At 40.8% G+C, this 15,225-nt stretch overlaps 1 protein-coding gene across 3 annotated transcripts; it reads right to left on the reverse strand.

Moving 5' to 3' along the window:
• Positions 1-494: 494 nt before the first annotated feature.
• LOC131548481 (uncharacterized) lies at positions 495-15,193 on the reverse strand. 3 transcript variants are annotated; one of them, XM_058789779.1, is made up of 26 exons: positions 15,022-15,193; positions 14,539-14,723; positions 14,315-14,429; positions 14,058-14,223; positions 10,308-10,447; positions 9,916-10,000; positions 9,519-9,652; positions 9,277-9,393; positions 7,067-7,190; positions 6,798-6,976; positions 6,477-6,625; positions 6,185-6,375; positions 5,850-5,958; positions 5,180-5,721; positions 4,915-4,985; positions 4,675-4,766; positions 4,377-4,571; positions 3,984-4,081; positions 3,543-3,656; positions 3,317-3,416; positions 3,144-3,219; positions 2,731-2,882; positions 2,494-2,645; positions 921-1,100; positions 656-819; positions 495-577 (listed from the first exon to the last, which is right to left on the reverse strand). In XM_058789779.1, exons 2-24 carry the CDS (start codon positions 14,666-14,668, stop codon positions 1,026-1,028), a joined length of 3,306 nt encoding a protein of 1,101 aa, XP_058645762.1. In that variant the 5' UTR covers positions 14,669-14,723; positions 15,022-15,193; the 3' UTR covers positions 495-577; positions 656-819; positions 921-1,025. The 3 variants fall into 3 exon arrangements, with proteins under 3 accessions (XP_058645762.1, XP_058645760.1, XP_058645763.1); XM_058789777.1 differs by having other exon boundaries at positions 14,539-14,730; XM_058789780.1 differs by having other exon boundaries at positions 4,915-4,973; positions 14,539-14,730; positions 15,022-15,192.
• Between the last annotated feature and the right edge of the window lie 32 nt (positions 15,194-15,225).

Here is a 15,225-nt window from a genome sequence, read left to right on the forward strand (position 1 = left end):
TAGACCAAGTACAGATTCATATTTGACATAATTTAAAAGTAAAATATCATTCAGAAGACATATATAAACCTATTTATAAAAATCCAGACACTTCTAGGCTGGTTTTTGAGACAGTCTGTGTGTTCGCACAGAAAAACATGGAGCTTCAGCACTCACAGGGACCCTGGGTCTCTAGGGTTTCTCTGCTCTGTGGCACTTTCCAAAAACATTCTCTGCAGATCCTCATCGAGGGTGGAGCTTGCCCTGCAAGATTTCATATGCCATTTCAATGAAGAAGCAACTTCATTTTAGTTTAAGGAGAGGGAAAAAAAACAAATAATAGAACCTACTAACATGGATCTAAAAAAGTGAACAAATTATTCAATTAAAATATATAAATATCCACCCCATAAAAACCAACAGACTATTCTAAATTTTAATAGAAGTCATTTCACTCTGATATATGTCAGTTTTTCTTTTTTTGCCCTCTCTGTGTCAAAGTTTTGGGGGTTTTACCTCTCAGTTTCATCAAGGTTGTGACACTCATCTCTTTTCTGAGAGTTTGCATTATCAGCAGGGTTGCGATCTGGATGATGGTCTGAAAATACAGAAACATATTACTTCAATTCCTCATTGAAGTTAACAAAAACACAGCCCTACTGTAGCTCTGTCTTACCATGTATCTGACATGGGTTTTCACCCTCACACCCTTCAATCTTCTCTGCAATGTCTCCATCACCAAAAACCTTTTCATCAGAGGACTCTTGCTCACATTGACGTTCAGAGTCTGACGGTCATCATCACCTGCCTCCTCTCCCTCCTCACCCACATCATTATTCTCTGCAGGAAACACAAACAAACAGTTTGATTCTCACGTCATGGCAAATATATCCAATGATTAAGTTTGAAAAAGGATTGCAATGAACAACAAACTGTCAAACCAATAGGATGCTCTGTCTCTTCACTGGTCCCCTGGCTGGTCTCAGTGGTCTCTCTGGCTCCAGAGCTGGCAGTGGTGAACTCTGCATTACCGCTGGAAGGAGAGTCTATTTCCTCCTCCCATCCTTAAAGATGTTGATTTTCACTGGAGACTGCAGGACGCTGGACACAGAGGCATTTGTCTGAAAAGAGAAGCAGGATATCAATATAAATGCTTCAGCTGTGATTATACTGATGCAGAAATAAGATAATGGTACATTTACATTTATCAGATGTAAGCTTCTACAGCAAAACAACAACAATAAGCATTTGTATATAATATAAAGAAATTGTCTTTACTAAAAAAGCTTTGAGTGAATTCAAGTTGTGAAAACACACAGAGGAGATGTCAGTCAAATGCATAAAACATATAATAATACTGAAGATATTTGATGGCTAGAATGTGCCATCATATTATGCCAGTAAAGATGACATTTAAAAGCACATATGTGACCCTGGACCACAAAACCAGTCTTAAGTCGCTGGGGTATATTTGTAGCAATAGCCAAAAATACATTGTATGGGTCGAAATTATCGATTTTTCTTTAATGCCAAAAACCATTAGGATATTAAGTAAAGATCATGTTCCATGAAGATATTTAGTAAATGTCCTACTGTAAATATATCAAAACTTAATTTTTGTTTAGTAATATGCATTGCTAAGAACTTCATTTGGACAACTTTAAAGGTGATTTTCTCAACATTTTGATTGTTTTGCACCCTCAGATTCCATATTTTCAAATAGTTGTACAGTATCTCAGCTCAGTATCTCAAATGTCTTCCAAATCCTATCCTAACAAACCATACATTAATGGAAAGCTCATTTATTCAGTTTTCAGATGTATAAATCTCAATTTTCAAAAATTGACCCTTATGACTGGTTTTGTGGTCCAGGGTCATATTAGAAATCAGAGATGCACTGATACTGAAATTTTTGGCAATAACTGAAATGATTAATACTTTTGAAATATAGGTCAAAGATATTATAAAAAAAAACACCCACCTTAAAAGCCTCTTGATAGATAGATAGATAATTAATAAATCAAATAAATATAAATAAATAAAAGGAAAATAAAGGAATAAATTACATGATAAAACAAAATCAATTAATTATTGCTAAATTAATTTTTGCATCACCTTTTATTTCATCATTATTTTCTGTATTTATTTGTAACTTTACCGTTATTCTTTTTAACTTATTTTTTACTTCTTATTTTTAATACATTGCCAACATTCTTTTACACTATGTAAGTTAAAAATTACACAAGTATAACAAGTATAAGATTATAGAAATAAAATGCCTGTGTACCCTGGAAAAAATCAGGCTCTAAGTAGACATTTTAGGTTTAACATTATTTATGCCAACTGGTATAAACAATCTGGGGTGTTTATTTGAGTATGAATTGTCAGCTGTATATCAGTCTATTTTACTTATTGGACTGATAAGGAAAACATAAAAAGTCATATTTATTGCCCGATACTGATATGATTGTTGACACAAACATATTATTCAAATATCATGATTCATTGACTGACAGTGCTGCTGTCTCCTGCGCTGACTGTGGCGTAACTCTCTGTGCAGACAGTATTGGACGGAGCACTGCCCCATGGTGACGTGTCCAACAAGCTCTGGAGGTGAGGAAGGGGCTCAGTGCCAACCTGCACATCTTTAAGATGTGTCCTATGGCCTGTAATTAAATCGCATTCACAATTAGAAAACTGAACATATTCTGAATCTTGATTTATGTTACATTTTTCTGATTCACTTTGTACCTTTTGGGCTGCGTGGGGTGCTGTTACAGGGTGGATGTCCTCTGCTGAGAGGGATAGGCAGGGCTTCAGCTGACTCCACCCATTCTAGCTGATGGGCTGGTGAACAGGATATGCTGGAGAGGTCTGCAATATCAGCCAGGTCTGGCAAACAACTGATCGAACAAAATGACCAAAACACAGAGCACAGACTCAGCCAAAGGAAGATTTCATTTTTAATGACAAAAGACTCATACGTCTACATACAAATACATTTATCAAAAGTGAAAGATGTTAATATTTTAAAAACTAATGTATTCCTGTGATAGCAAAGCTGAATTTTCAACTCCACTGCTGACCCCAAAACTTAACAATTAATAAAAATAACATTACAATAATGTTACTGAGCTTTGTGGTAGATGCTCTATTTCTTGTACCTGATGGTAGGAATACACCTGTTCACTGGAGTAATGGATTCAGACTCCTTTGAGTCCTCTTGAGCGAGCTGGTATTCTAGATGAAAAAGGGTGACATAAAGGTTATAAAAAAGACAAACGTTACCCAAAAAACTGGAAATGCAATTGACTGCAGGCTGTTTTGATCTGCATACCACTTGGACTGTTGTCACCAGCCTGTTTTCCCTCTGCTGGAGATGTGCTGGGTCGACACACCTCCACTGTGACGTCCAACTCATCCTCTGAGCTCAGTGACTGAAAAAAACATACAGGGTAGAGGAAATCTACATCTTTTATTGTTCAAGACAAATGCCTAATCTTCTCTTTTTTTTGCATTATATAAAGAATGTCCAAAAAATGTCTAAAATTGCCTAGTTTCACCTGAGAGCGCTCTTCGCCAGATGATACGTGGTTGGACAGTTGATGTTTGGGTGTGTAGAACATGCTAGATTGCTGTGTCTGTGTCCAGTCCAAACCATCTGAACTTCCCTCATCCTTGTGACACAACATACATTAAAGGGTACATATTTAGCATTTTTATAGCATTTTGCTCTAGAATTCCACCTATAATGTTAAGGTTTAAGTCATACAACAATCTTAATTTTGTTTTAAATGACGATTTATTGAACTCACACTGGCCTTATTAAACAGACTATTATACAAAAAAAAAAACCTGTTTTTGTTACTGTACCTTTAAAAATTCTACATGTAAAAAAGAATGCTGAATGTTCCTATGTAAATGTGGGTGGCTGTGTTTTAATTAAAAAATAAAGAAACATTAATGGTACAAAACAAAAATAAGTAAAAGTCATATTTTATCACCTCTGTTTGGCTTGTGGCCTCCAGCACTCCATTGGTCACATCAAACGTGTGACTGATAGTGTGGTAATTTGTGCTCTCCTCACTGTCACTCTGAATACCTGGCATTAAATAGCATTTAAACACATTTTTCAAAATAAAAATGGAATTGAATATTGATTTGAACCTAAATAAAACACTAAATGAAATATCATAAACAGACGGTTCACCCAAAAATGGTCCAAACATGTATGAGTTTCTTTCTACTGATGAACACAAAAGAAGATATTTTGAAGAATGTGGGTAACCAACTAGTAGCAAGGGGGTGAATAGTATGAGGGTCAGTAAATGATGACAAAATGTTCTTTTTTAGGTGAACTATCCCTTTAACAGCAATTTCAGGCACAGCTCTATTACCGGCAAAACTCTTGAATAGTTGCTCCAGATCAGTGCTTTCCTGGATCTCAGATTCCTGGTAGCCGTTCACACTATGTTTGTCCTGTAGGTGGAGCTGTTGCTCTGCTACATCCTCACTGTCACTGCTGCCAAAAGCACTCAAGGGTGACCCCAATCGCCCACGTGTCATTAGGGCCACCATTTCACTAACCTCACCTGCATGGACACACACAACAGGTCACATGACACCTCTAAGACAGTCTTTGAACTGGATAAATTGCACATGAAGATAATGAATGGTGTGGCTGTTGTCTCTCACTGGTCCATGAGGGTTTTAATTGGAAGTGTTTTTCAAGAGATTGGTGTGAGCCATCTTTCTGAGTCTCCGACAACCCAAGTTGCACATGTAACCTGAAAGAAAGAGATGTATTTGCTTATTTTTTTGTCACGTTCTTGCCTGTTTGTTCATATATATATCCTCCTGTTGTTGCCATCCATCTATCATTCTCCTTTTGACTTATATTAGTCTTTTTCTGCTAATGCTCTTATACTGTTGTACCTCTCAGACTTTTGACGTCCTGTCTGTTGCTGTCCTCTCTTCAAGTCCCTGTTCTCCTCCTGTAAGTGAAGCTTTTTCCTCATATTTTTTCTGTAAATTATTTAAATCATTAAGCTTTACTGATTGCTATTCCTTTTTTGTTTGTAGGTGACCTCTGTTGGTGATATGTTTCTCTCATTTACTTTAGTTTCTGTCTTTCTTTCTTTAAGAAATTAATACTTTTATTCAGCAAGGGTACATTAAACTGATCAAACGTGACACTTACCTGTACACTACTAGGATGGGATGTGCTCTCGAAGCTCTCATCTTGAGCTGAGCTGTACTGACTGACCTCCTCATCTGCATTAACGGTCCAGTTGGGAATATAATTTTTAAACGGTGGCCCTACAGCCTTCCCAACACCATTACTGCACTCTTTTTCCATGTTCACCCTCTTCATCACAGTATCCACCTCATCGAAGCATGGGGCGCCCAATTGGGCCGCCTCTACGCTATCCAGACTCTGCTCAGCCTGCTGTAGAAGAACCTGAGACACTTTAAGGTTGAGAACAATGGAGCCAGTATGCTTTGAGATAGAGCGACTAATTGCCTGATCCTTGTCTGTATCACTATAGTTAGAACAAGGTGCCTCAGAAAGTGGAGTATGATGAGTAGTTGGCCATTCTTGCAAAGCAGTGACGTCTCTATGCGAAATATCCCAGTGGAGGTCATCAGTGTCTGTGGTGGACTCCTCTTCATCTTTGTAGATTCCTTCCAGGTGATGTTCCCGGATCTCATTGTGTACTGCAGTCCTGCAGTGCTGATATACTAAGAGGAAAGAATAGGACAAACTATGTTAATGTATTACATTAAATTAATGTACTTAACAGACACTTTCTCACAAAAGCGAACATGCTCTAAAACTTTCCCTAATCATGACTGAATGGAAATCTCACCAGAGTTGTCCTGCTCTCTCGCCGCATTAATGTCAGTGTTCCATCCAGGGATGCTCTGAAGAGCTGACCATGAGTTCCATCCACTTCTCGTATTCTCGCTTCTTATCTCCTGTTGTAGATTAGATTGCATGCTGATATACTGTATATTACTCTCTATATCTGGAAACACCTTGTATAACATATCCTAAATAATTTTACTTACTGATTTTACATTTTTCTATCATGTCACCCACCAACGTTTGAACAGTAGTGCACATCCAGAAAATCAAGCATGTTACATGTGCACCGATACATACTTATGAGATACAGTATCAGAACTGGACCACTGTACAAACCCTTATATAACAGCGTAGATTGTAGCACAAATCGTGCAGGTTGCTGGTCCTGTGCTGGGCTCTGTGCTGGAGGCCCGCCTGCAGGAACTGGTAATAAGGCTCAGGCACGGCAGGGTTTGCTATCAGAGCCTGACCGGCTTCTACCGACCGTTTTATCCAGCGTGGGTCTGTGGAGCCCCATGGCAAAGCATCTGCACAAAGTAATATAACTGCTTTACAAGTTGCAAGCTAGCAAAACAAAGCAAGATCTATTACACAAGCACTACAGTTTACATCGCATGCATGAAGGTACCTGTATAGATCTCCTGTATAAGGGTGCACACACTATAGAGATCAGCTTTTCCTGTACATGCTCTACATCTAATCACTTCTGGAGCTGCCCAGTTGATAAGGCTGAGAGGTAAAGGAACAGGAGTTGGGGTGTAAGGGGTCGTTCCCTCACTGCAATTGGAAAAGAGGGTAAAGGCATATCAAACAACTAAAGAAAATCACAAACTGTGTCCATTATGAATAGAAGCCATTTAATTTACACATTTCCTAAATTCAAGTTATTTTAAATATATAGAGTCTATATATTTTAATACTGTATGTGCCCTTAGTGAGGACGGTGTACCTGGGCATAATGAACCCGAGGCCCGTAACTTTGGCAACTCCAGGGTACACAATGAGTACAGTGTGTGAGGAAAGGGCCCGGAGCACCAGAGATTGGCCATGCAGGTACATTAACACCTCACACACCTGTAGCACCACTGATAACAGGTCAACCAGCTGTAGGAGAGGAAACTCATCCCGCTGCAGAGTGTGGAAATAAACAACAAACACATTTTAAGATAAAACCACTTCTCCGTCATTTATAAATCTTTTTGAAATGTCAAATATTACCCTTTGGTGCAGCAGGCTGTACAGGGACCCCACATTTACTCTCTCATAGACCAGCTTTGTGCTGTCCAGGTCAACAGACATACTCACAGCCATCAGCAGCAGCAGGTGCGGGTGAGACAGCTGACTGCACAGGATATAATAGTAACCGTTGCTACTGCACAGTGTATTTAGATAACAAATAACAATGCAGGAAAAAAATAATACAGGTTTTGAACTACTTCTGTAAATGATGATAACATTTCCATTTTGGGGAAGTATTCCATAATTCAAGTATTCCATTTCTGTCAACATTAAATTAAATTGCACCTTAATAAATCTGTCGAAACATGTCACTGGTTGAATTGTGCATGATTCTAAACAGTGTTATTGTTATAGGTAACTAAAACTATAGCTAAAACAGAAACCATTAAAAAAATATATATTTTTTCCCCTTTAAATAAAATAAATTTTATAAATTCATTTAGTTTAAACTAAAACTGAAATACAAATGAATAAATACTGTATAGACATATATATATATATATATATATATAAACTACAAAATTACTAAAACATAAATATTCAATTAAAAATGCAAACCAAAAAAAGGGGAAAAAAAGCTATAATAGGATCTCAATGACACTAAAATAACATAGATTCCTTTATCTCTATAATATATAACTCTAAAAATTATCCTTCATCAAAGTGATATCTTTATCTTTTTTAAAAATACTTTTTTGATGAACAGCTGTGCGGGCCAGGAAAAATAATAATAACCAATATACAGTTTTATGCAAAGTTTGGGAACCCCTTGCAGAATCTGTGAAAATGTGAATAATTTTGACAAAATAAGAGAGATCATACAAAATGCATGTTATTTTTTTATTTAGTACTGTCAAGTAAAATATTTTACACAAAAGATGTTTACATATAGTCCACAAGACAAAAAAATTGCAAAAATTATTAAATAACCCCCTTCAAAAGTTGGGGAACCCTTGGTTCTTAATACTGTGTGTGGTTCCCTGGATGATCCAAGACTGTTTATTGTTTTGTGATGGTTGTTCATGAGTCCCTTGTTTGTTCTGAACAGTTAAACTGCCTGCTGTTCTTCAGAAAAATCCTCCATGTCCTGCAGATTCTTCAGTTTTCCAGCATCTTTTGCATATTTGAACCCTTTCCAACAGTGACTGTATGATTTTGAGATCCATCTTTTCACACTGAGGACAATTGAGAGAATCAAACACAACTATTAAAAAAGGTTCAAACATTCACTGATGCTCCAGAAGGAAACACGATGCATTAAGATCCGGGGGGTGAAAATTGTACTTAATTTGTCATGCATTTAACATGCAAGTATCTTCTGTTGCTTCCGAAGGGCAGTACTAAATGGAAAAAAAATTAAATTTCAACAAAATAAGAAAAATTTGGACATCATCTTGTTCAAAAGTTTTCTTAGGCTCTTAATGCATTGTGTTTCCTTCTGGAGCATCAGTGAATGTTTGAACCTTTTTTAATAGTTGTGTTTGAGTCCCTCAATTGTCCTCAGTGTGAAAAGATGGATCTCAAAATCATACAGTCACTGCTGGAAAGGGTTCAAATACGCACAAGATGCTGGAAAATTGAAGAATCTGCAGGACGTGGAGGATTTTTCTGAAGAACAGCAGGCAGTTTAACTGTTCAGAACAAACAAGGAACTCATGAACAACCATCACAAAACAAAAAAAACAGTCGTAGATCATCCAGGTAACCACACACAGTATTAAGAACCAAGGGTTCCCAAACATTTGAAGGCGATTATTTAATCATTTTTGCTATTTATTTGTCTTGTGGACTATATGTAAACATCTTTTGTGTAAAATAGTTTACTCAGGACAGTACTAAATAAAAAAATAACATGCATTTTGTATGATCTCTCTTATTTTGTTAAAATTATTCACATTTTCTGCAAGGGGTTCCCAAACTTTTGCATAAAACTGTAATATTAACCAATAACATCACAGCCCAATATGTTTTTGCAAACATTATTTGCAGTGCATTCACAAATTTCATTCAGTTTCACTCAAAAATACATAACATTACAGAGGTGAATGCACTGCAAATAATGTTTCATATTGTCTACAAAATGATACAGAAAGACTTATCACCTAAATGAAGTTATATTAATAACAGTCTTTTACATATGTTCACTGTCAAACTCTTTTGTAGCTTTTAAAGAGTGTTCATTGTCCTACCAGCAATACTCCTGCTCAGAAATGAGCAGGTCCAGGAGACCATCACGCTCTTCGTAGTGTTGCAAAATCTGATCATGCAGCTCTTTAACAGTGACACGACATCCTTTCCAACTGTAACTAAGGCGCAGTTTTAAAAAAAAGGATTACGTTTGCTGTAAGGAAATGCTGTATATCCATTTAAATCTGTCCTTTGACTTCATGCATATTCAATAAAAGGTCATGGCTTGATTACAATGTCTTACTTGGTCATACGTATGAAAGATCCACACATAAAGGAATTGAGAGGCTCATCGTTAGCTTGAGCTAAATCACTGTCACTTATCAAGAGCACAGAAGCAGCCAGTCCCAGACCCAACTCTGGCTTCTCAGAGTATAACTGCAATGATTACAGAACAACATCTTAACAGCTCGATGTGATTAATAGCTGTCAACATGAAAGTACATTGTGTTTAGTAGATTTAGTATGCTAATGGAAAGGGGAATGTTCATTTTATAATCCTTATAATCGTAGTCTAGGATTTAGAACATGTTTGTTAATAAACATGAAAGCATTTATGTATATTACTAAAAAATGTGATGTGCGTTCAGGTTTAATCTTCTCAAAATATTTGCAAGAGAGAAAAAAATGTTTACGCATACCTTTCCATAGCCAAAACACTGCATCGTCATATCACAGGCAGACATCTTATAATTTATTTTATTTTCATGAGTGAGCCCAGATGCCCTAAAGAGAAGGACAAACACAAATAAAACTTTACTTTTACTTTTGTACAATCAGAGTCTTGAATCACTGTTCTAGGTATAGTCTCTTTCTCTTTCTCTAAATGACACTATAACTACAGGCTGAAGAACCCTTCACAATGTTTGCACATATTTTCCTTTGATTTGCATTCTGGTTCTCTGTAACTATTTACAAAGTATTGAAGTGTTTTAAAATCTGTTAAGGTTTTGAAAGTCGTGTATTCAAGCCTTAAAACAGAAAGTGCTGACTGATAAAGATGAGGTGGCCAGAGAAGAGCTGCAGATCTTACCAAGGACGCAAAAGCTTAAGCAGGGATGGAGAGCTGAGCAGTGTCTTTGAGGAGGTCGGGGTGGTACGCGCATCCCTGGATAGATGGGTTTGCAGCAAGCTCTGCATTTGAGACTCACATTTCTTCAGAAAAGCAAGCATCTGTAGATAAAAAATAATTAATGGTCTAATGACGCCTTTACACTGCGGTGCATATACAAAGAAATTATTACTATGGTTCTAACATACACCGTCTAGTGCTACTTGAACACGTCATCAGTGAAGAACCAGAGGTCAACAGGTGTTTCGGGTCTTTAATCAACAGACACCCTCGCCCGGGCGACCCTACCGGGGGTGATCAGTCCCCGGCCTGTGTCCAAGTGGCATGCTACTCCACGGATCACCCCTCCGGATCCACAGCCATCGTGAGGCTTTTTCGGCAGCCTGAGAGATGTTCTTTATGGCTCGTCTGCACAGCTGACCTTTAACTCCAAGGAGTTTGAGTGTTCGGAGCAACGACTGTCCAGCAAAGCCCCGGCAACCGACCTCCACTGGCTCACTGCGTGCTTTCCAGCCGCCGCTCCTGCACTCCTCCACCAACTCCGCATACTTGGCTCTCTTACGCTCATTTGCCTCCTCCAATCTGTCTTCCCAGGGGACAGTAAGCTCCACTATGACCACCTGCCTGGTCGACTCAGATGTTATCACCATGTCTGGGCGGAGTGAAGTGGCCGTGATGTAATTCGGGAACTTGAGCTGCCTTCCCAGGTCCACTTGAAGGTGCCAGTCTCTTGCATTGGCGAGGAGCCCACCTGGGGAGCGTGGCTGCTGTTGTGCCTTCTCCCCAGCTCTGACAAAGGAGATGGTACACTTGGAGGGATGCTGACTCTTACTGCTCTGAATCGCTGCGGTGATTGTATCTGCCAAAGTCCTGATGACCTGATCATGGCGCCAGCGGTACCGCCCATCTCCCAAAGCCTTTGGACAGCAGCTGAGGATATGCTCCAGTGTGCCACTCCTTTGGCACAGTTGGCATGCTGGTGAGTCTACCAAGCCCCATCGATGTAAGTTGGATGGACTGGGTAGAAGGTCATACACCGAACTGATGAGGAACTTGATGCGCAATGGTTCAGAGCTCCACAAATCTGCCCAGGTGATCTTGCGCTGCTCAGCGTTCTCCCACCTAGTCCAGGCGCCTTGCTGTCGCATATCGACCATCTTGGTCAGGCGCTCTTCCTCCACCTCTGCCCGCACCTCATTCTGCACTAACTGCCGCTTCTCCCTCCCTCTTGCTTTGTCATAGCGTGGCTTGGAAAAACTGCCCAGGCCTGCACGTCCCACCGCCACGTTGCCAACCAAGACACCATGCTTCAGCCGCACCTCCGCTCTGTCCACCGCTTTTTGTGCTTGCCACTTCCTTCCCGTCTTAACGCAGATTCCAGCTGAGGAGACTTTGGCATCTGAGGAATCTCGATACATCAAGACCTCCCGGGCACGCGTGACCTTGAACTCCTCGGACAAGCTGCTGATGGGAAGCTGCAGCTTGGTGGACTGACCATAGAGGCGATATTACTTAGGGACCGTGGGAGCCTAACCACCTCCTGAGGAACTGGCTGATGGTTCTCTCAGTGCTTCTACCGTTGTCATGGGTACCTCGTATACGAGAAGGGGCCAAAGAAGCCTCGGCAGGATTCCGTGCTGGTACATCCAGGTTTTATACTTTCCTGGGAGCCCTGACTTGTCGACTGCCGCGAGCCAGTTCGCCACGTCGTTTCTGGTTTGTTGGAGAGCGGCTGAGGCCTTCAGCGAGCTGTCAAAGATCTTCCCCAAGCTCTTGACTGGTCTTTCTGTTACTGATGGAATTTGTGACCCCTCCAGGGTAAAACGGAACCGGTCGGCCACTTTGCCTTTCTTTAAGACCAGGGACCTGGATTTGGCTGGCTTAAAACTCATCCTTGCCCATAGGATGAGACGTTGGAGCCCCTGAAGAAGCCATCTGCACCCTGGAACTGAAGCTGTTGTCACAGTTAGGTCATCCATAAAGGCTCTTATGGGTGGCTGCCGAGTACCAGATTTAGACATGGGGCCTCTACATTCCACCTCTGCTGATTTGACGATCATGTTCATGGCTAGAGCAAAGAGTGGTACCGAGATTGTGCAGCCGGTAATGATGCCCTTCTCTAGTCGTTGCCAGGCAGATGTTACCGTTCCTGATGAAACTCTCAATCTGAAACTATTGTAGTAGTCCAGAATGAGGTTGCGGATTGTCTCTGGCACATGATGTCTTGTCAGAGCTTCTTTGACCAGCTTGTGGGGAATAGACCCATAGGCATTAGTAAGATCCAACCAGAGTACAGCAAGGTCTCCTCTGTTCTCCTTTGCCTCCCGGATCAACTGGCTCACCACTCCTGTGTGTTCTAAGCATCCTGGTACTCCTGGGACTCCCCCCTTCTGCACTGAGGTGTCTATGTACCCATTTTTCAAGAGAAACTCCATTAGCCGTTGGGACACAATCTTAAAGAAGATTTTCCCTTCGACACAGAGCAGCGAGATTATACGAAACTGCTCGATGGTGCTTGCATTCTCTTCTTTGGGTATCCAGAGCCCCTCGGCTGATCTCCATTGGGGAGCCACTTTCCCTCTCTGCCAAAACACCTTCAGGATTTTCCAGAGTCGAACAAGTAGCTTTGGGCACTGTTTATATACCCTATAAGGTACTCCGCTGGGACCAGGAGTGGAACTTGATCTTGCTGCCATTACTGCATCCTTCACCTCTTTCAAGGTGGGCCCAGAGATGTTGAACTGAGCCACTGGTTCTGGAGGTTCGATGAGCTTCTCGCAGGTGCCGAGGTCTTGTTCCCTTGCAGGGTCACTAAAAGTGATACTGAGATGGTGGTTCATCTCCTCCGCAGAGCACGTGAGATTGCCGCTTTTCTTCTGCCCCAGGAGTCTCTTAGTGAAGCCGAAGGGGTTGGAGATGAATGCCCTATGCTTGCAGGCTCGCTCCTTGCCCTTCTTTCAATGCCACTCGGCCCGCCTGAGTGTGGTGAGCCTCCTCCTTACAATCTCTCTGAGTTCAGCCAGGGCTGTTTTCTCCTCCTCCTTTGCTGCCTTGTATTGACGTTTCAGGGATCGTAGATCTTGTCTCAGCTGGCTGATCTTGACCTCTCGCCGGTTTGGTAGTGATGGAGTAGTTGTGCCATGCTTTTCTGTGACGCCAAACCTCTCTGTGCCTATCCCCATTGTGAGGGTGCACATGGTATGGAGTTTCTGTTCAACATTCCCCTTGCATGTTGCATGGATTTTATCGAGGTCCTCATCGAACTGATGGCAATCCTTCTTGTTAGTGCCAGGCCACTTCACCCGACGCTGTTCTGGCTTTCTGCTTTGAGAAGAGGCTGGTGCTGCTTGGAGGTTCCGGGCGCTGTGGTGTGGCTCCGGGCCTGGCTCCTCCTCCGTTTGACCAGGTTCTGCAACCGGCACTCCAGATACTGAGGTACCGGCTACTGCCCCTGTGCGTTGCTGCATTCGCCCACCCTTAAGGCAGGCCATCTTTGTCTGATGGATCTTCAGACCTGTCGGGTTTTTGCAAACCTTGCCGCAGATACATACTGTGCTCGTTTAATTAAATAAAAACATATCAAAATGTGTTGAAACTATGAAACTGTAATAAAGAAATACTCTGTCATGACAAAGACAAAGTTTAAGGCTGCACTGGTGCTGCATTTTATTGATAAAGAACCAAAGCAGCATCAAAACAATCAGCACACACCTTCGGACTGTTCTCCTGAGCACCCGCCTCAGCCCAGTCCTTCGGCATCCGGCCCTGATCATCATGGAGACGCAGGTCCCCGCCAGCATCCAGCAGTGAACTCAGCAGCCAGGGATTACAAGAGAAAACTGCAGCATGAATGGGGGTACTTCCATCATTACAGCGACTGGTGAACACAAACATCACACGTGAGATAATATGCTATTTTTATATTCAAACAAGCTTCGTGGGTTTATTATGGGAAGGTTTGACCTTACTGATTTGGGTTTGCCCCATACTGTAGAAGCTTCTCTGCTACACTGGCAAAGCCAAGGAGAGATGCACAAAAGAGTGGTGTCTGTCCAAGGTGGTTCATGCTGTCAACTCCCACACCTATGGAAGATGTAATATAAAAAAAGTATTAATAAAACATGTACAACCGTTGTAAAATAAAAATAAAAATAAAAAATAAATAAAATAAAAGCCCCAGATGTATGCTAACCTTTTTTGAGCACCTTTTCCACTTTTGCTACTTTCTTCTCAATTGTGTATCTGTGCAGAAGAGCTGATAAACCTCCACCTTTCACAGTGCCGATGAGCACCGGACAGGGCATTGGCTGAACCCCTGTCATGAGTCAGATGTCCCATGCATCAAATTAGAGAAGTAACCAGAGATTTCTTCCTCACCTGAAAACTAAAATATGCTTGGTTGAATAATTGTAGCATAGCAAACCAAAAGCAAAAATGTTTAACGTTACTTACTAATTACAGGTGCAATTACAGTTACAATTACAGTTGGCATCAGTCAGAAAGTTGAAAAAAGAAAAAGGTTTAACAAGAAAACTAATCAGCGAAAACATAACTTTCTGTCACACTCAAACATAAATGTACATGTAAACAACATACATCTATGCTAGGACGCGGGCACGATTAGCCCAAACTCATTTCATATGAATAGGCCCCTATTTATCGAATTATAATTTACCCGTTCAGGTAGAGTTCAGTTGACCGTCGCTATTTAAAATTGCGATTGAAACAGAAATCAGTTTGTAAAATAAACAAAGACTGGAATTCAAATAAGTTCTTCGATATTATGCATTTTTTGAGCTTCACTCTCTCATGATTCCGATGGACATTGGGAATTGGCGGAAGAATACTATTGGCTGGATCTTGAAATATCGACATTTCA

This window comes from Onychostoma macrolepis, chromosome 10 (genome assembly GCF_012432095.1).
Source record: "Onychostoma macrolepis isolate SWU-2019 chromosome 10, ASM1243209v1, whole genome shotgun sequence".
Taxonomy (NCBI): domain Eukaryota; kingdom Metazoa; phylum Chordata; class Actinopteri; order Cypriniformes; family Cyprinidae; genus Onychostoma; species Onychostoma macrolepis.

Excerpts from the sequence above, each read along its gene's own strand:
- LOC131548481 (XM_058789779.1), bottom strand. The coding sequence starts at position 14,668 with ATGACAGGGGTTCAGCCAATGCCCTGTCCGGTGCTCATCGGCACTGTG. Across the intron at positions 6,376-6,476 it reads TATACAGGAGATCTATACAG|ATGCTTTGCCATGGGGCTCC; the intron begins GTACCTTCATGC and ends TACTTTGTGCAG. Across the intron at positions 4,767-4,914 it reads GGACGTCAAAAGTCTGAGAG|GTTACATGTGCAACTTGGGT; the intron begins GTACAACAGTAT and ends TCTTTCTTTCAG.